The 15,179-nt window shown below is 45.0% G+C and overlaps 3 protein-coding genes across 12 annotated transcripts in view; 2 read left to right on the top strand and 1 right to left on the bottom strand.

The window, feature by feature from the left end:
• The window catches only part of DOP1A (DOP1 leucine zipper like protein A), a 61,152-nt gene extending 60,363 nt beyond the window's left edge, over positions 1-789 (top strand). For all 8 annotated transcript variants that reach the window (XM_053972338.1, XM_053972341.1, XM_053972344.1 and 5 more), the window contains one exon: positions 193-789. In XM_053972338.1, the coding sequence (XP_053828313.1) occupies positions 193-498 (306 nt within the window). In that variant the 3' untranslated portion in view covers positions 499-789. The remainder of the gene's footprint in view (positions 1-192) is intronic.
• On the bottom strand, positions 781-8,952 carry PGM3 (phosphoglucomutase 3). The gene is made up of 13 exons (XM_053972345.1): positions 8,669-8,952; positions 8,177-8,382; positions 7,296-7,480; positions 6,918-6,985; positions 6,482-6,615; positions 6,131-6,326; positions 5,153-5,310; positions 4,660-4,743; positions 3,941-4,039; positions 3,509-3,625; positions 3,244-3,366; positions 2,346-2,519; positions 781-1,746 (listed from the first exon to the last, which is right to left on the bottom strand). Exons 2-13 carry the CDS (start codon positions 8,378-8,380, stop codon positions 1,660-1,662), a joined length of 1,629 nt encoding a protein of 542 aa, XP_053828320.1. The 5' UTR covers positions 8,381-8,382; positions 8,669-8,952; the 3' UTR covers positions 781-1,659.
• Positions 8,953-9,172: 220 nt separating this feature from the next.
• Positions 9,173-15,117, top strand: RWDD2A (RWD domain containing 2A). 3 transcript variants are annotated; one of them, XM_053973262.1, is made up of 3 exons: positions 9,173-9,328; positions 10,137-10,340; positions 11,898-15,117. In XM_053973262.1, exons 2-3 carry the CDS (start codon positions 10,158-10,160, stop codon positions 12,570-12,572), a joined length of 858 nt encoding a protein of 285 aa, XP_053829237.1. In that variant the 5' UTR covers positions 9,173-9,328; positions 10,137-10,157; the 3' UTR covers positions 12,573-15,117. The 3 variants fall into 3 exon arrangements, with proteins under 3 accessions (XP_053829237.1, XP_053829234.1, XP_053829235.1); XM_053973259.1 differs by having other exon boundaries at positions 10,137-10,355; XM_053973260.1 differs by lacking the exon at positions 9,173-9,328 and having other exon boundaries at positions 10,048-10,355.
• Positions 15,118-15,179: the final 62 nt, after the last annotated feature.

The following is a 15,179-nucleotide window of genomic DNA, read 5'->3' as shown; positions in this document are numbered from 1 at the left end:
GCCTCTGCAGGGCATGGTGAGGGGGAGCAGAGGATCTGCTTTGGAAGCTCCACTTCAGCATTGGTGTGTTTTGTGGATAGGACAAACGTTTTTGGACTTTGGAAAAGTACTATATTATAAATTAGTCTTTTGTTTTCACCTGTGCTTTTCCTGTTTTGTCCTGTGTTATTTCCCGTGTCTCTGTATTTGCAGAAAAACCCGGAGGAGGATGGCTCAGGGAAAACACTAAGCTGGGAACCAGGTCACTTGCTTTTAACCATCTACACCGTTCGCAGCATTGAGCAGCTCTTGCCTTTCTTCAATGTACTCAGCCAAGTTTTTAACAGCAAAGTCACAAGCAGATGTGTTGGACACTCAGGGAGCCCTGTCCTTTACCCCAACTGTTTTCCAAGTAAGGACATAAAAATGGAGAACCTCAAGACCTTCTCTAGCAAAGCAAGACAGAAGATAGAAGAAATGGTTGAGAAGGATTTTCTGGAAGGCGTCATTAAATCATGAACCAAACTGGTACTACTCAGCCTATATGTAGTGTAACTATCAAAATGAAACACTGTATCTTTCCCAGTTGTATAGTATTCTTTTCTTATTTTATATGTAAGGAAATACTTAATGTTGTATTTAAGTTAAATATTTGTAAATAAGAGAAGTTCTGGATGTGGCCTGAATCAAGTTTAAATATTGGTGGCTCATATTGATTATGGTGCCTACTATTTACAGTAAATGTTCCGTTGTCTTGAGTTCTGTCTTTAAAAAAAAAATGAAAAAAATACAAGGTGCACATTTTTTCAATTTGTTTCCAGTTTATTTTTGTCTTCTTTTTTTAAAGATCTATTGGAACTTGTGCTTATTTAATAACTTGTAAAATGCTATTATGGCAGGAGTTAATACAGGATTACAATGAACTGTTTGTCAGAGGTAGACACCCTGAACCAAAGTAAGTAAAGGAGGATACTGGTGTGTTTAAAACATTGCATCCTGTTGGCCCAGCCTCTTCATGGTGCTGGGGAGCAGTTAAGGCCACAGAAGACAAACTTGTCTCTGTCCCTTCCCTCTCAAGTGTGATTATAAATACTATTACTGCAAATCATTTTCTAAATCATGTCATAAAATGAAGATAATATTGCAATAAGAGATTATTATTTGCAAATATTCTTTTTCATTATATTGTTTCCCCCTCAAAATGAGGTGAACTGAATCTGAAGACTAGTGACAGCCTCTGTCTTACACTGTTTGCCCACAGATGATTGGGCTACTGGGGATAAGGTGGGGATGGTGACCCTGTAGCAGCCACTGTGAGCACAGTCACAGCAGAGCTCCAGTCATGCAGCCATGGCCAGTGCTCTGAGGGTGTGGGTGTTGGATTTCAGGCACAATGTGACAATGAACTAAGCTAGGGCAGGGAGGGGCAGAATTCCTTCTGGACATGGCCATGGCTTGTCAAGGAGTTAGACAAACTCGGGGAAGGGAACATTCAACAGCAAGAGCATCTCATTAAGAGGTAAGTTGCTAAAGGAGGTTAAGAATAAGCAGAGTGATAGTCCACTCAGTTCTGATCAATCCTTGCTACTCCCAGGAAGGGTCGGCTCTGTGCCCAGCAGCACATGGTAAAAAAAGTGATATTAAAAGATAAGGGAAACTGTGTGCTTTAACTGCCATTCACTATACAGGCTGTGGTGGTGCTCCTTTTCCACCAGCAAGGTGGAAAACAGCCAGGCTCACTTCATGGGCGAGTGCATCTGCATTCTCCTGTGGAATGTTGGAAAAGTTAGTTATGCTGCTGCAAGCATGAGAAGAATAGAGCAAATCCATGATATTAAGGCAAGCATTTTCCTGGAAATGGTGTGTTCCCTATATTGCTCCACCAGCCACTGCCATCATGCTGGCAGTGAGAAGCAGGTAGGAGCATGTGAAGTGGGGAGAGCAAGACCAATGCTTTTGCTGTCACCTTTAAGTTCAGATCTGGACTAACTTAGCAGCAGCCAGAATTTTTTTTCTATTTTGCCTCTTGTGAAATTGTGTAGTTAAGGACTGCTTTGGTAACTTTCTTCTTAACACTGAGCTCTCAGAAGGCTGGTTGTCTTTTCAAAATCATCTGGTGTTAAATCAGCCTTTATAAACATTTATATTTTTGTTTTGAAGATAAACATTGAGAACATTAAACATTACTTTTCTAAATAAAATAAAATCTAAAGTGACTTTTTGTGATCACAGTCTTTTTTCCAAATTTAGCATTTGTTAAGCGTGATTAAATGACAAGTATGGAAGCAGACTTCCTTCATCACCCCCTGCTAGGCGTAGATTGTTTAATGTGAACAAACCCACTCATAAACGAGTCAAGCTCTGACCTGTGTGTCTGCTTCAGCATAGATTCTGACGACGTCCTCCGTTCCCGATGGACGGACAAACGCCCGGGACAGTTTGTACTTCTTGACAAGGGCATCAATTTTCTCCTGTAGGCCCGGGGGCGTCAGCGCTCGCCTTTCTGCATCTGTTGTGTCAATAACACGCCTGTCTGCGACCTGCGGCATCAGAAACGGGGTAAGACAGAAATTCAGGGTTGGCTGTGTTGTGCTGCCTGGAGAGGAGCTCCTTTTGGGAGCTAATAAAGGACTACTCAAACACTTGGGGTCCCCAGGATCCCTTCAGCATCTATTAACCAAGTCTTGAGAGGCATCAGCTGCTCAGTTTAAAAAAAGGGTCAGTTCTGAATGTGCCATCCTGGTCAGCTTGAAGTGAAGCTACAGCTTCTCACAGTGGATCAGAAACTTGTTTCCTCCAGTTCAAACACAGCCCAGAGCTTCCTTACCATGTCGAATGCTGCCACATGGCACCTTCTGCTCATGCTCTTTGTCTGAATGTTGGAAAGGATACAGAAGCAAGAGCTTGAACATTCAAGTTATACAGAGTGGCACAGCAAGAAAAATCCAGCTGTCCAGCAGGCAGAGGCCTTACAAAAAACAAGAGTTTTCTAATCTGAAAGTCAGGATTTCTTCTTAAGTTAAAATTTGAAGAGTCTGGTTTTTCTTTTAATACAATTGGCTATTATTTCCTCTTTTTTTAAAGTAATTTTTCTATTTTAGTCCAAGTAAAATTCTTGTCCCCCTCTCTGGGTTTTTTCCCCAGCTTCTTTGGCCTGTTTCTGCCCTTTCATGGTCTGTTTCAGCTTTAAAATAAAAAAAAAGATGCTGTGAGCAGGGCCCCCAGAGGCTGCTGTGGCCTGAGCCAGCATGGCTGGTAACTCACCTGGACCTTGAGCAGCCGATTGGGAAGGTCAGCGTAGAGGGCGTCCCACTGCTGCACAGTCAGACCCTTGAGAGCCAGGATTGCTTCAATAACCAGCATGTCTGAGACAGCATCGCCAACAGTCTGCCAACAGGAAGGGGAAAACAATGCAGCAGTGAAGACAGGCAGGCAGGACTTCACCAGGAAGCTTCCAGCAGCAGCCTGACAGGAGCTCACAAACAGGCTAACCCTGCCAGCAGCGTGGTTCAGTACTCTCAGTTTTTACCTGATTAATCAGGTCAATCGTGTTTTCAAGCATCTTTGCTGCTTCTCTTTTTTCATTATCTTTCTCCTCTTTTACCAGCTGTCGTATTTTAGTTTCAGCAGCTTTACTAAACAGTACCTAGAAGAAAAAGATAAGAGGTTGTCAAGATGAAACTATGCAGTAGTGAGGACAAAACTTTTACCATCTAAGCCCAAATAGCCATCATTAATGATTGTTACCATCAATTCCCATTCCCCCATGAAGCACAGAGGAGCTGGTGACAATGCTATGATAAAGAAGGTGTAAACAAGTCTATTTTCAAACAAGGAGAAAAAGTCTTGCTTATAAAACTAAGCAGAGAGTGAAAAGAGTGAAAAGACCTCCTTCTCCAGGTAATTTAACTAAAATTTTGGATATAGTGGCTGATCATATGGATTACCTGCTCATACTTACTGTGCCATGTCCATTTGCCTCAAAATAAACACCCACATCAAACTCCTGGGCCTTGTGGTGCAAGTGTTTCACTCCTGTTTTGACACAGTGCACAGGTACCTGCAGCCCAAGGGTGTGCAGAGAAGGACAACAAGGTTACAGACCCTCCTCAGCAGGCTGGAACTGAGCACCAGCCTGGAAGGACTGTTACAGACTAACCCATGTTTCATGGCCACTGAGGCCCCAGAGCTAAAATGCTCCAATATTTCTGCAGACCCAATTTAAAAAGATTTCATTTATTCCTGTGTAAATAAAGGCTAATTAAAGAAATAAACTCTAAACTAGAAAAAAATCAAATTTAGTTTATAGCTTCAGGGAACACACTAGATTCACATACCAACAGAAATAATACTTTCTCTCAATTCCTGAACATTTAGCTTGCTGCAGAAAATCAGTGTCAAACTATCAAGGAGGCTTTACTGACTCACTTGGCTGCAAAGTTATAAAGTCCTCAGTTTGTTTAAGTACCAAGGGATTTCATTAAACATTTTTTAAATTAATAAAAGCTGACTAGAACTTTTTAAGCTCTGCTCTCTTGCATCTCCTTTGCCACCAAGAATTTAGTCACTACTGGAGTATTTTTTTTTGTTTGATTTTAATTTTCCTAGCAATCATATTACAGTAGCATTTACTTTTAAAATAAAAAAATGTAAACTAGCTAGAAAAAACATGGAGAATACCTTCAGTGTTTCCTGGAGGTAGCGTGTCGAATTCCCATTGGCATATGCTGTTTGTACCACTGCCATCTTGAAGTCCTGTTTCACCTGAGCAAACCAATAAACCAAGTTTCACTGTCCAATAGGCACACAGCCAAACAAAATGAGTAAATGGAAAGACAATCAGAACTTTTAAATGTACAATTAAAGCTCCTGGGTACTAGAGGGAGGCACCAGCTCACTGAGAACTTCTGTATGTTTAAAACAACATGAATTCTGTTCAAGGATTTGTACATCCCATATTGATTTTTCTTGGGTCTGGCTGAAGCAGCTCTTCAAGCTTAGACTTTCCAAACCCCTTTTTTGCCACAGCAGTGAGGTACAGGACTGATCTCTTTTTCAAGCTGGTTCACTTTAGGTAGATGTAGAGAAACCATATACCAAGCAACTTCCTTAGACTATTTTATACTTCAAAAAAAATTAGAATGCCAGCATTCATTTCATATGTTAGAGTTACCTTGGCAAGAAGTTCTTTTAGGAAGATACTAATTAAAGTTGCTATTTTATCTCCATCGATCAGGTGAAAATGGCCAGCTGTGTCCTTATAATAATAAACAATTCTATCTGCATCACCATCAAATGAGCAGCATCTCTCATTGGGCTTCATGTCCAGCCCTAGTGCACAGAGTTACAAATGCAAGTTAAAGACAGGAAAAGAAACAAAAGCAGGTAATTTATTTCAGTGAGTGATTAGGAAAACACATTTTCTTTTCTGAGCACATGTCTGCAGACAAATGACTCAGGCACAGGTAAAGCCAGGACCCAAACAGGAGGCACAAGCATCCATCCCCAGCAGGCCCTGCCACTGTGCTGCTCCCAGCACTGCATCTCTCCAGTACACAACCAACGTGGGAAGGGGAAGCAACACCTTATCTCGGTGTTCAGATTTGGCCAGCAGCTGCAGTGAGAGGACAGCTGTCCAATGGAGAACTCAGTTTAGCCTCAAATAATCTCATATCCAAACCAGCCTGCTCTCCCAGTTCAGGGATTTTCTTTTATACAATTCTCAGGAAATTGACTGAAATAATTTCCTCACTGGTTTATGTCAATGAGTCAGCTGCTGGCACCGAGCTGTTAATTAACCCAGCCCTTCTGCAGGAACCCGGAAAAGTGTTTCTTCATAATACAAAGGGGAGTAAAATAAATAACACTAAACCAGTCCTGGCTGATCTTTGGACTCTGCCAGCTTAACATTCAGAGGAGACTGTCAAACACATTCCAGCCAATCAGAGAGATGCTGTGCTCCTCCAAGCAGTTCAGACTAACACAGAGATGTGCCAAACCTGGCCGTGCTATTCCCTCTTTCCATTGCACAAGGAGAACCATTCATGCAGTCACTTAGTAAGAAACAGGCAGCTCCACTTACCCAAGGATGTGGACCCTTGCCAGACCCTGCAGAGGAGGTAAAGCAACATTAAAATTACTGACTACTTACCTCCAGGTGGTTTCTGGTGAACTTTCACAAAATCTGCACCACATAAGTGATTGAGTTTCTCCTTGGTTCCATCATTATATATGTGAATTAGCACCTCTTGTGGAAAGTAGGGCTTCATTTCTGATAGTTTCAGGGCTCCTATTCCATTGGCACAGTCAATCTTCAGGTGCCTCTGACACTCTCCAGAGCAGTGAGACTTAGTGCAAGGGAAGAAGGGGCAAAGTGAACTGTTACCCTAGAGAAACCATACCTAGAGCATGCTGAATTAGAAACTTCAGGCCCAAACAGGCTAACGAACAGAAGAGATTAATTCTGTACATTTGCATGAAGAAGACAATACCTGCTATTCACCTGTTTTATCAATTCCATAAAAGCTTTGGACAGTTTTTCATAATAACCTTCCAGTGTTGCTTTCCCATATTGCCCTTGGGTGTTTTGACAGCAGACCATGTAGTGGAGCTGTGGTGTTGTCACCAGACCATAATCTAGTGTGAAATAAAAGGAACAGTATTCAGAATAGAATTGCAAATTAATTGTTGCTTAAAAGTTTTACAGTAAACAGACAAATGCAGTACAGGAAACACCTATGGAATTTTTCAAGTTGTCTAATGAAAACATAACCCTCCCCTGCCCTGCCTTGCATTACAGCCATACAACCACCCTGAAATAAAACTGTTACAAGCAAGGATGGAAATGTGTCTGGGCTGTTGCCTTAGGGCTGCATAAAGAAGTCACATTTACATAAAAATACTTGAAATGAGATTATAATTGCAGAAGTGTAACCTACCATGGTACTGACCACCTAGAACCTGGATACCATCTATGACTGACTGGGACAGCTTCTTGCTGCTTGGCCTGGAAAACAACAAGTACATCTGATAACCCTGGCAAAGGCATTTATCTATGGACTTGGGAAGGAAGCACATGTGGAAGACTCTACAAGCTTCTGCCACCAGATTTAGACTCACTGTGAAGAAATCCAAACCATTCTCTGTTGTAGGCAATTCCCAATAAAGGTTAAAAGCCAACACCCCCAGGGACTGCAAACACATGTAAAGAGCTTGCTGGACACAGGTGGACACCACACAGTACCCACACAATTCCCCTGAAGACAGCACTGGTACTTCCATAAGAGCAGGACATATCTACAGCCTTTTGTCATTACCTGGTGTCTCTACCAATAAAAACCGAGGCATCTTTGTGCAGGTTCACTGCTGCTTTTTGGCAGATCTCAGTTATCACCTTCTGTAATTCCTGCTCCTCTGCATTTGCTAGCTGTGTGGCATACTCTTCCCAGGAAGGGTGCAGCATTTCTCCAAGAGGATCAACCAGCTTTACGCCATTGTCTTCCTTAGCAGAAAAACAAAAGAACAAAAAATAGTAAGTCTAAAAGTGGGGAACTAATCAAACCTCTTTGAAGACAGACAACACATGTTTCAGTCACATTGCTTCTTTAAAAGTGCAGAACTTATGGGATGCAATAGCTTAGCTGTTTATTTAAACCTCCACAAGCCCCTAAAGAAGCACTATAACAAGCATATTGAGTAACCAACTCTTTCTCCCTTATAATTTTGGTATGAAATTCATTCGATATTAAAATTACATAAGAGGAGAGTCTAATAACCTTCAGCTGCTCTACAGCAGCAAAAGTCTAAATGCCTGATTTGTAATTGCTGCGTTTTCATGTTTATTTTTAAAACTTACAGATTTTACTCAAAGGTTCTTCTCTTCTCAAGGCTACTCCTAGCTTCCCAACATTAGAAAGTTACATTGCAACATGAAATGTTTCCTGTGTTACACCATTTCCACACGAGAAAAAAATCCCGCTTCTGCGTACAGGGGAAAGATAACTTCAGATAGACCAGAGGTCCTATTTACAGGGAGCAGACTGAATGCTTTAAGCAGGTCCAAGTGTCTTCAGGATCTGGTCTCTCACTGCTATGATGAGCTTTGATTCCAACAAACCGATCACATCTTTCCACCCTTCTACCAAAACACATCATTCCACGGAACTGGCCGGATGTTTAAGGAGAGGGCAGTTCTTACTTCGGGGTTGTGAGACGCTGTAACCATGATGCCAATGGTCGCTGTCACGGCTTTGGACCTGAGGGCTGCCAGGAGGCCCATGCGGAACACGACGTGGTCCAGCTGCTCGGCCTTAGTGCGGAACCCGGCGGTGCCGTAGTGCAGGGCCAGCCCGGCAGGCTTGGGGTGCAATGCCGAGTGCTTCCTGAGGGCTTCACAGTCCATCTCTAGGGAAGGAAGCAACACAACGCAGTGAGAGGAGACAAGTGGCCGTGACCACTTTCACGTCCTGGAGGCTGCGGGTGCCCTAAAGCGCTGCCATCAACCCCTCGGCGGGACCGCAGCGGGGACCAGCACCAGGGAAGGAGTCTCTGCACTCCCCGGAGAGCACCGGATAAACGGCGTGATCACATACAAGCAGATCACGCAGGGACCAGGCGAGGAGAGCCAGCACTCCCGGTCGGCTGGATCCAGGGATCCGAACGCGTTCCCGTGGAGCTTCCCGTTTCTCACCGTGACATCAGCCGCACAGGGCGTTCGGCCGCGGCTCCACACACTGATTTCCGAGCCCGAAAGCAGCGTGTCCTGCCTCCCCGAGCGCTTGCAGGGAAGCCCCCAGCGGTGTCCCCGGGATGTTGCCCCCGGCGGCGGCTCCGTGCGCACCGGCACCCGGACACCAGGCCGGGCGGGCGGGGCCAGCCGGACACGCGCCCGCTGCACGGCTGCTTCCCTCGGGACCCCCGGCGATGGCGCGTGGACGCCCCGGCTGGGACGGGACGGGACGGGATGGGTGGAATGGGATAGGGTGGGACGTGTGGGACGGGTGGGGCGCGATCCCGCCGGAGCTGCCGCCGCGCGCCCCGCACGGAGCCGGCGCGGCCCCGCCCACCCGCGGCGGCACCGGCCAATGGCTGGCGGGTGGGCGGGGCGGCGCCCGCCGCGTGGCACTCGGGCCACGCCCCCGCCCGGCGCCGCGGCCGCGCAGGCGCCGCCCCGCCCATCCCGGGAGCGGCCCGGGGAGCGCCGGGAATGGCGGCAGCGGGAGCGCCCGGCTGGGCCCGCTGGGACACCCAGCCTCGCACAGCTTCACTGACTGCACGCTCGGATTGCAAAGTTGCCCCCTCAGTGCGCTGCTTTTGGCTGGGGCGGGGTTAATTTTCTTCACAGCGGCTGGTACGGGGCTGTGTTTTGGATTTGTGCTGAACACAGTGATGACCATGTGGAGATGTTTTTGTTATTGCTGGGCAGGGCTTACACAGAGCCAAGGCCTTTTCTGAATTTTGTGCTGCCATGCTGGGGAGGGGTCTGGGGGAGCTTGGGAGGAGACACAGCCGGGACAGGTGACCCCAGGTGACATTCCAGACCATGGAACATCATGCTTGGTATATAAGGCAGGGGAAGAAGGAGGAAGGGGAGGATGTTTGCAGCGATGGGTTTGTCTTCCCAAGTCACCGTGAGGTGTGATGGGGCCCTGCTCTCCTGGGGATGGATGAGCACCCGCCTGCCCATGGGAAGCAGTGAATTCATCCCTTGCTTTGCTTGTGTACACAGCTTCTGCTTTCCCTATGGAACTGTCTTTACTTCAACCCGTGTATTTCCTGCCTTTTACCCTTCCGATTCTCCCCGATCCCTCGCCTGGGGAGGCGGCTGTGTGGGGCTTGGCTGCCGGCTGGGGCTGAACCACGACGCCCAGCCAACACCGGTGTATCTGCTGATAAATAACATAAAGGATGCATCTCTGCCCACGCCCATTAACGCAGGACTCCATTCCGTGCTCTTCTCCATCCCTGCGCCCGGCAGGGCCCGCAAGGCTCCGCCTGACCACGCCTGCCCGGTGCGGGCTGTGAGGGCCCGGCTGCTGGGCGCTGTGTCGGCCGCGTTTGACCAAATTCTGCCCTTAAAGACTCGTGGGGCTTCCTTGGGGTGCTGAACCTCACCATGTGCTGAACCGCGGGGTTTGACTCCGGCCCTCTCGTTCCAGGCGTGCCTGGAGGGCAGTGCAATGGCTCTCACGGTGAAAGAATGCCTGGAGCTCCAGCTGCTGGAAGTGGAAATGCTCCTTTCGATGTTTCCCAAAAGAGGAGAGTTCAGTGTGGATGCGGATGCCGTGCCCAGCATCCAGCGCTACCTGAAGGATGCCGACGGAGCCCTGCCCCCACAGCTGGAATATCGAATCGCTGTCGAGGTAGGGGAGGCAAAGGTGAGAGCTGCCAAGGAGACTTGTTCATGGGTGATGTTGTCTTTACTCCCTCTGCACACTCTTGAAAAGGCTGCCCGGAAAAAAGGGGGTAAAAAAGCCACCGCATTTGTGTTTGCTCTTTGAAAAGTCAAGAGTAACAGAAAATCCCGGCTGCTGCTAACATCTGTGTTAGAAATACAATAATGTAAAAATAGCCCACAATAATGTAAAAATAGCCCCAATAAGTGAATGCAATTACAAGGAGTCACAAGAACACAAAAACAAAACCAACCTATGAGCAGAGAAACCAAACTCTCAGTATATGTAGTTACAACAATTTAACTGATTGAAGAAAGGGACAGAACTAATTGATGTAAATACTCGCACAGAGAACTCAGGCCTGAGTGCATACTAATGCAGTGCCTAGAAATTGAGAACAGACAAACTCAGCCTAAAAGCCATTTTCCATGGAACAAAGGTAATCAAACACTAGAACAATTTACTGGGTAATGAGATGGCCTCATGATTTTTTTTTAAACTTTAGGTACAAGCTTAGGTATCTTTCTAAAATGAACCCTTTCACCAACCTACAGAGAGAAGTTTTATGAGCCATGTAGGGAGGGCTTGTGTAGGAGCAGTGGGTTTTTTTCCATAGCAGATCGTCAAGGAACTTGGAAAGATAATTAGTCATTTCATGATTCACTTCTCTCTACAGGACTATCATATGATTGTACACTGTAGTGAGTACCCCCTCATAGTCTACAGGAGCTGGAAGCACTGAGGACACATAAATCTTTCCCTGCTCTTGGACTAGAGGCAGGGTTCAGCTGCCAAAGAACTGTAGTGCTCTGTTTGAAGGCATTGTAGGAATAATCAAGAGAGATTAGAGATTCAACAGCCCAATATTCATAAGAGATCAGATAGGATAATCTTGTGGTCTCCCTGACCTGAAATGTACATAAATCTTTTCATCCCCTATAATCCTGATTCCTCTTTACAGTGAATACTTGCTTTAAATGATGGTAACACACAGAATCATAGAATGGTTTGGGTTGGGAGCAACCTTAAAGATCAAGTATTTCCAACACTCCTGCCATGTGTCTCTGTATACAGTAGGTACAATCACAAACACCATTCCATGTAAATCTTGGCCTTTTATCCAGCAGCTGGGCTGAGTTCATTACTCATGTGCATTTGGTAAGGGATGAGATTCTCAAAAGCCCTTGACTCAGTTCATTGCTGTAGCAACACTGAGCTAGAAATATCCCTCGAGGGTAACTGTGTACCTTCTCCCAAGCCGTAGCATTAGTTCTGTGAACAGCACAAAAGCTGCCTGGATAACATGGGAAGCATTGTGAAAGTGGCAGCATGATGCAACACAAGAAAAGAGACAAAAGAATGGGTTATTGGGACAGAAGGGATGTGGAAATAGTTCCAGTCAGTAGGATGCTGCAATCCTGATTACATCTCCTCATAATCTGCCTCTGACAGGGAAAAGAATGTAGCATGTCTTTAGTAGCTGCAGAATTAATTTTCTCTGTGTGTGTGTCTTCTGTTTTTAAGGTAAAGGTGGAGTTGCAGGTTCTCCTTCCTCATATGTACCCTCAGGTGGCTCCTCAGCTTTTTGCCAGATCAGATGCTCTGCACAGACAGCAGCAGTTGCAGCTCAATACTCGTCTGGCATCTCACATTGGCTCTCTGGATTCAGGAGATCTGTGTGTATGTGAGGCTGTGCAGTGGGTGAAGGACAACACCCTGCCTCTCTTGGAAAACTGTAAGGCCTCTGAGTGTGCTTCTAAAGAAGTCAGGGTTAAGGAGATGCTGCATCGCATGTGGATCTACAGCCATCACATATACAGGCAGGAGCTGAGGAAAAAGATTTTTGACTGTGCAAAGAAGTTAAATCTGACTGGCTTCTGCCTAACTGGGAAACCTGGTGTCATCTGTGTGGAGGGACTCCGGGAAAACTGTGAAGAGTTCTGGCGTGTTATTAGATATCCCAACTGGAAGCATATTTCATGCAAGCATGTGGAGAATATAGAAACGGAGGGAAGCATTGATAATCTTCGTCTCTTTCACAGTTTTGAAGACCTGCAGTTTCAGGCACATGGTGATTATGGCCTGAGGAATGACTATCACATGGATCTTGGTCAGTTTCTAGAATTCCTGAAGCAGCATCAAAGTGGACACATTTTTCAGATTTTATTTGGTGTTGAAGGCAAACTTTCAGACAATTGAAACTGTTTATGAAGAGTTCTAATTCTGGAGAGCAAGAGGTGTTGCTAACATTGAAATATTTTGTCTTACAGCTAATGTGAAAAGGTAAACTTTAACATCTGAGATAAATGGTTCAAGTACTTAATATCAACTTTTGCGCTGAACTGCCATGTATTTTTGAGATGTGTTCACTGATTTTCTAAGTATCTAAAACTGGCATTTGTGTCTGTGAGCCATGCCTCAAAGCATTTGCAAGGTGATGAACATTCCAGCGTGTATTAGGAATTATACACTTCTGTCTCTTCATCTGTACTGTGCTGTGTGAATTTCTTCTCACCTCATCTCAACTTACTCTCTTTCAGTTTAAAACATTCCCCCCTTGTGCTGTCACTACACGCACTTGTAAAAAAAGTCCCTTTCCAGCCTTCTTGTAGGCTCCCTTTAGGTACTGGAAAGTGCTATAAGGTCTGGCCAAAGCCTTCTTTTCTCCAGGCTGAAAAATCACAATTCTCTCAGCCAGCTGTCATAGGAGAGATGCTCCAGCCCTCTGATCATTTTTTGTGGCCCTCCTCTGGACTTGCTCCAGCACGTCTGTGTTCCTTTTATGTTTGCGTCCAAGAGCTGTGTGCAATGGTCCGTTTGGGGTCTCACAGAAGTGGAGCAGAGGGTCAGAATCACCTCCCTCAGCCTGCTGGTCATGCTGCTTTTGATGCAGCCTAGGATACAGTTGGCTTTCTTGGCTTCAAGTGCACATCACTGGCTCACGTTGAGGTTCGTGTCTACCAGTACCAAGTCACTCTCCGCAGGGCTGCTCTCAATCCATTCTCCACCCAGTCTGTGTTTGTGCTTGGGATTGCCCCGACCCAGGGGCAGGACCTTGCACTCAGCTTTAAACACCATGAGGCCTGCACAGACCCACCTCTCCAGGTCCCTCTGGATAGCATCCCTTCCCTCCAGTGCTCTGACTGCCCCACGTAGCTTGATGCCATCAGCAAATCTGCCGGGGGTGCGTGTCACTGACAGCAATGTTAATAGCAACCCCTGAGGAATGTCACTCCCACTGATTGCCACTTGGACATCAAGCCATTGAGTCCAACTCTGCAACCAACCATCCTTACCCACTGAGTGGTTCATCCATCAAATCCATGTCTCTTCAATTAAGGATGTCTGTCTGGTTATGTTAGTAACAATTTTTCATCTGTTCAATTCAAGGCATTTTATGTTTACACTGTTAGGCCAAACACCTTGGAAGTGAAAATGGGTCAGATGAGACAAAGTTTAGTTTTCCCCCCTACATTACATAAGGAAATACATGTAAAATACAGAAAATGGGAAAAAGCCCCTATATATATATATATATATTTAATATTACATAAAAATACAAATCATTTGAAGAATCCTTTCTATGTCAAATTAGTGTGGAGAGAATGTTCCAGCAGCTTGTAAGAGGCAATGCTGTTAATGGTCCATTAGGCAGCGTTTTCCTGCAGGGAAGCGTGCTGAGTGTGGACGTGGATGGTGAGTGTTCCAGTTTGTAATGCATGATCATATTTAAATATAATATGTATCATATAATGTGTATAAATACAATATGTAGTTGAAGAACACTACTGAAAAGTCCCCTTGAAGGACCACCAGCCCACCACCTCCCACTCTGTGCCTGAGTGCCTTCATGTGAAAAGGGGTACTAAGCAATAAGAGCAGACTCACTGCTGAGCTGCACAACTCCAACACCCTGGCACTCAACAGCAGCTGTTTAAAGACTGTGTTTCAGCACACTTAGCTGATGATAACATAAATAACAGATATTATTTTATTTCAAATTAAATACAAGGAAGTGTTTTAATACCATTCTCACAATAGCAATACATTGAAATGCAGAGGATGGCATTGAAATGCAGAGTGTTTCTGGGTGCTCAGAATATGATTAATGTCTTTTCCTTCATAGGTAGGTTGTGGTAGGTGTACTGTCATGTGATCATAACTTCTGCCAAAAGCACAGTCAGGCCAAAATGTTGACACATTCCCATGAGGCAGTGAGGGAGAAAGTGCCTCTCTTTCTGAATTTGGGACCTGTAATCTGTAGCTGTGACAGAGCTGAGGGGCTAGACAAATAAAATTAGTATTCAGTTTTCTAGAGAAAATCTCTCTAGTAAAGATTAGAGAGAAACAGAAATGTTCAAGTAACCTTTTTTTCCAGAACCATCCAGAAAACATATTACATTTTTCTTGGAGTAATAATTCCTCATAGTCTATTCCTGGCATTTTGATACTCCCTTTTTGTCAAGAACATGGAGTTCAAGAAATTAGGCCAAACATTTGCAATGGATCAGAACAGTGGTTATCTTGGTGGGGGAATGAAATCCTTGATCTTATACAGGACATTACCTTAGCTAATGTTAAACGTCAGTATTGTTAAATGTTATTGTTAGTAATGTTAAAATGTTCTGATTAGATGTGAGCAAAACATTCTGCAGGTTTGGTTCTTTTAGAAAATTTTCATTTCATTACTCCACACAAGAGTGACCAGTAAGCATTTTCTCTGGAATAAAATATTCTAACCTTATGGTTGTTTAAAGCTTGGGTTTTTTTTAATAATAGGCTCACAAATGATGCAAATTACACTGT

This window comes from Vidua macroura, chromosome 3, assembly GCF_024509145.1.
Source record: "Vidua macroura isolate BioBank_ID:100142 chromosome 3, ASM2450914v1, whole genome shotgun sequence".
Lineage (NCBI taxonomy): Eukaryota > Metazoa > Chordata > Aves > Passeriformes > Viduidae > Vidua > Vidua macroura.
Note: the sequence above shows the minus strand (reverse complement) of the source record. Positions and strands in the feature narration are given on the sequence as shown.

Excerpts from the sequence above, each read along its gene's own strand:
- PGM3 (XM_053972345.1), bottom strand. The coding sequence starts at position 8,380 with ATGGACTGTGAAGCCCTCAGGAAGCACTCGGCATTGCACCCCAAGCCT. Across the intron at positions 7,481-8,176 it reads CAGCGTCTCACAACCCCGAA|GAAGACAATGGCGTAAAGCT; the intron begins GTAAGAACTGCC and ends TTTTCTGCTAAG. Across the intron at positions 6,986-7,295 it reads TTTATTGGTAGAGACACCAG|GCCAAGCAGCAAGAAGCTGT; the intron begins GTAATGACAAAA and ends GTTGTTTTCCAG.
- RWDD2A (XM_053973259.1), top strand. The coding sequence starts at position 10,158 with ATGGCTCTCACGGTGAAAGAATGCCTGGAGCTCCAGCTGCTGGAAGTG. Across the intron at positions 10,356-11,897 it reads TCGAGGTAGGGGAGGCAAAG|GTAAAGGTGGAGTTGCAGGT; the intron begins GTGAGAGCTGCC and ends TCTGTTTTTAAG.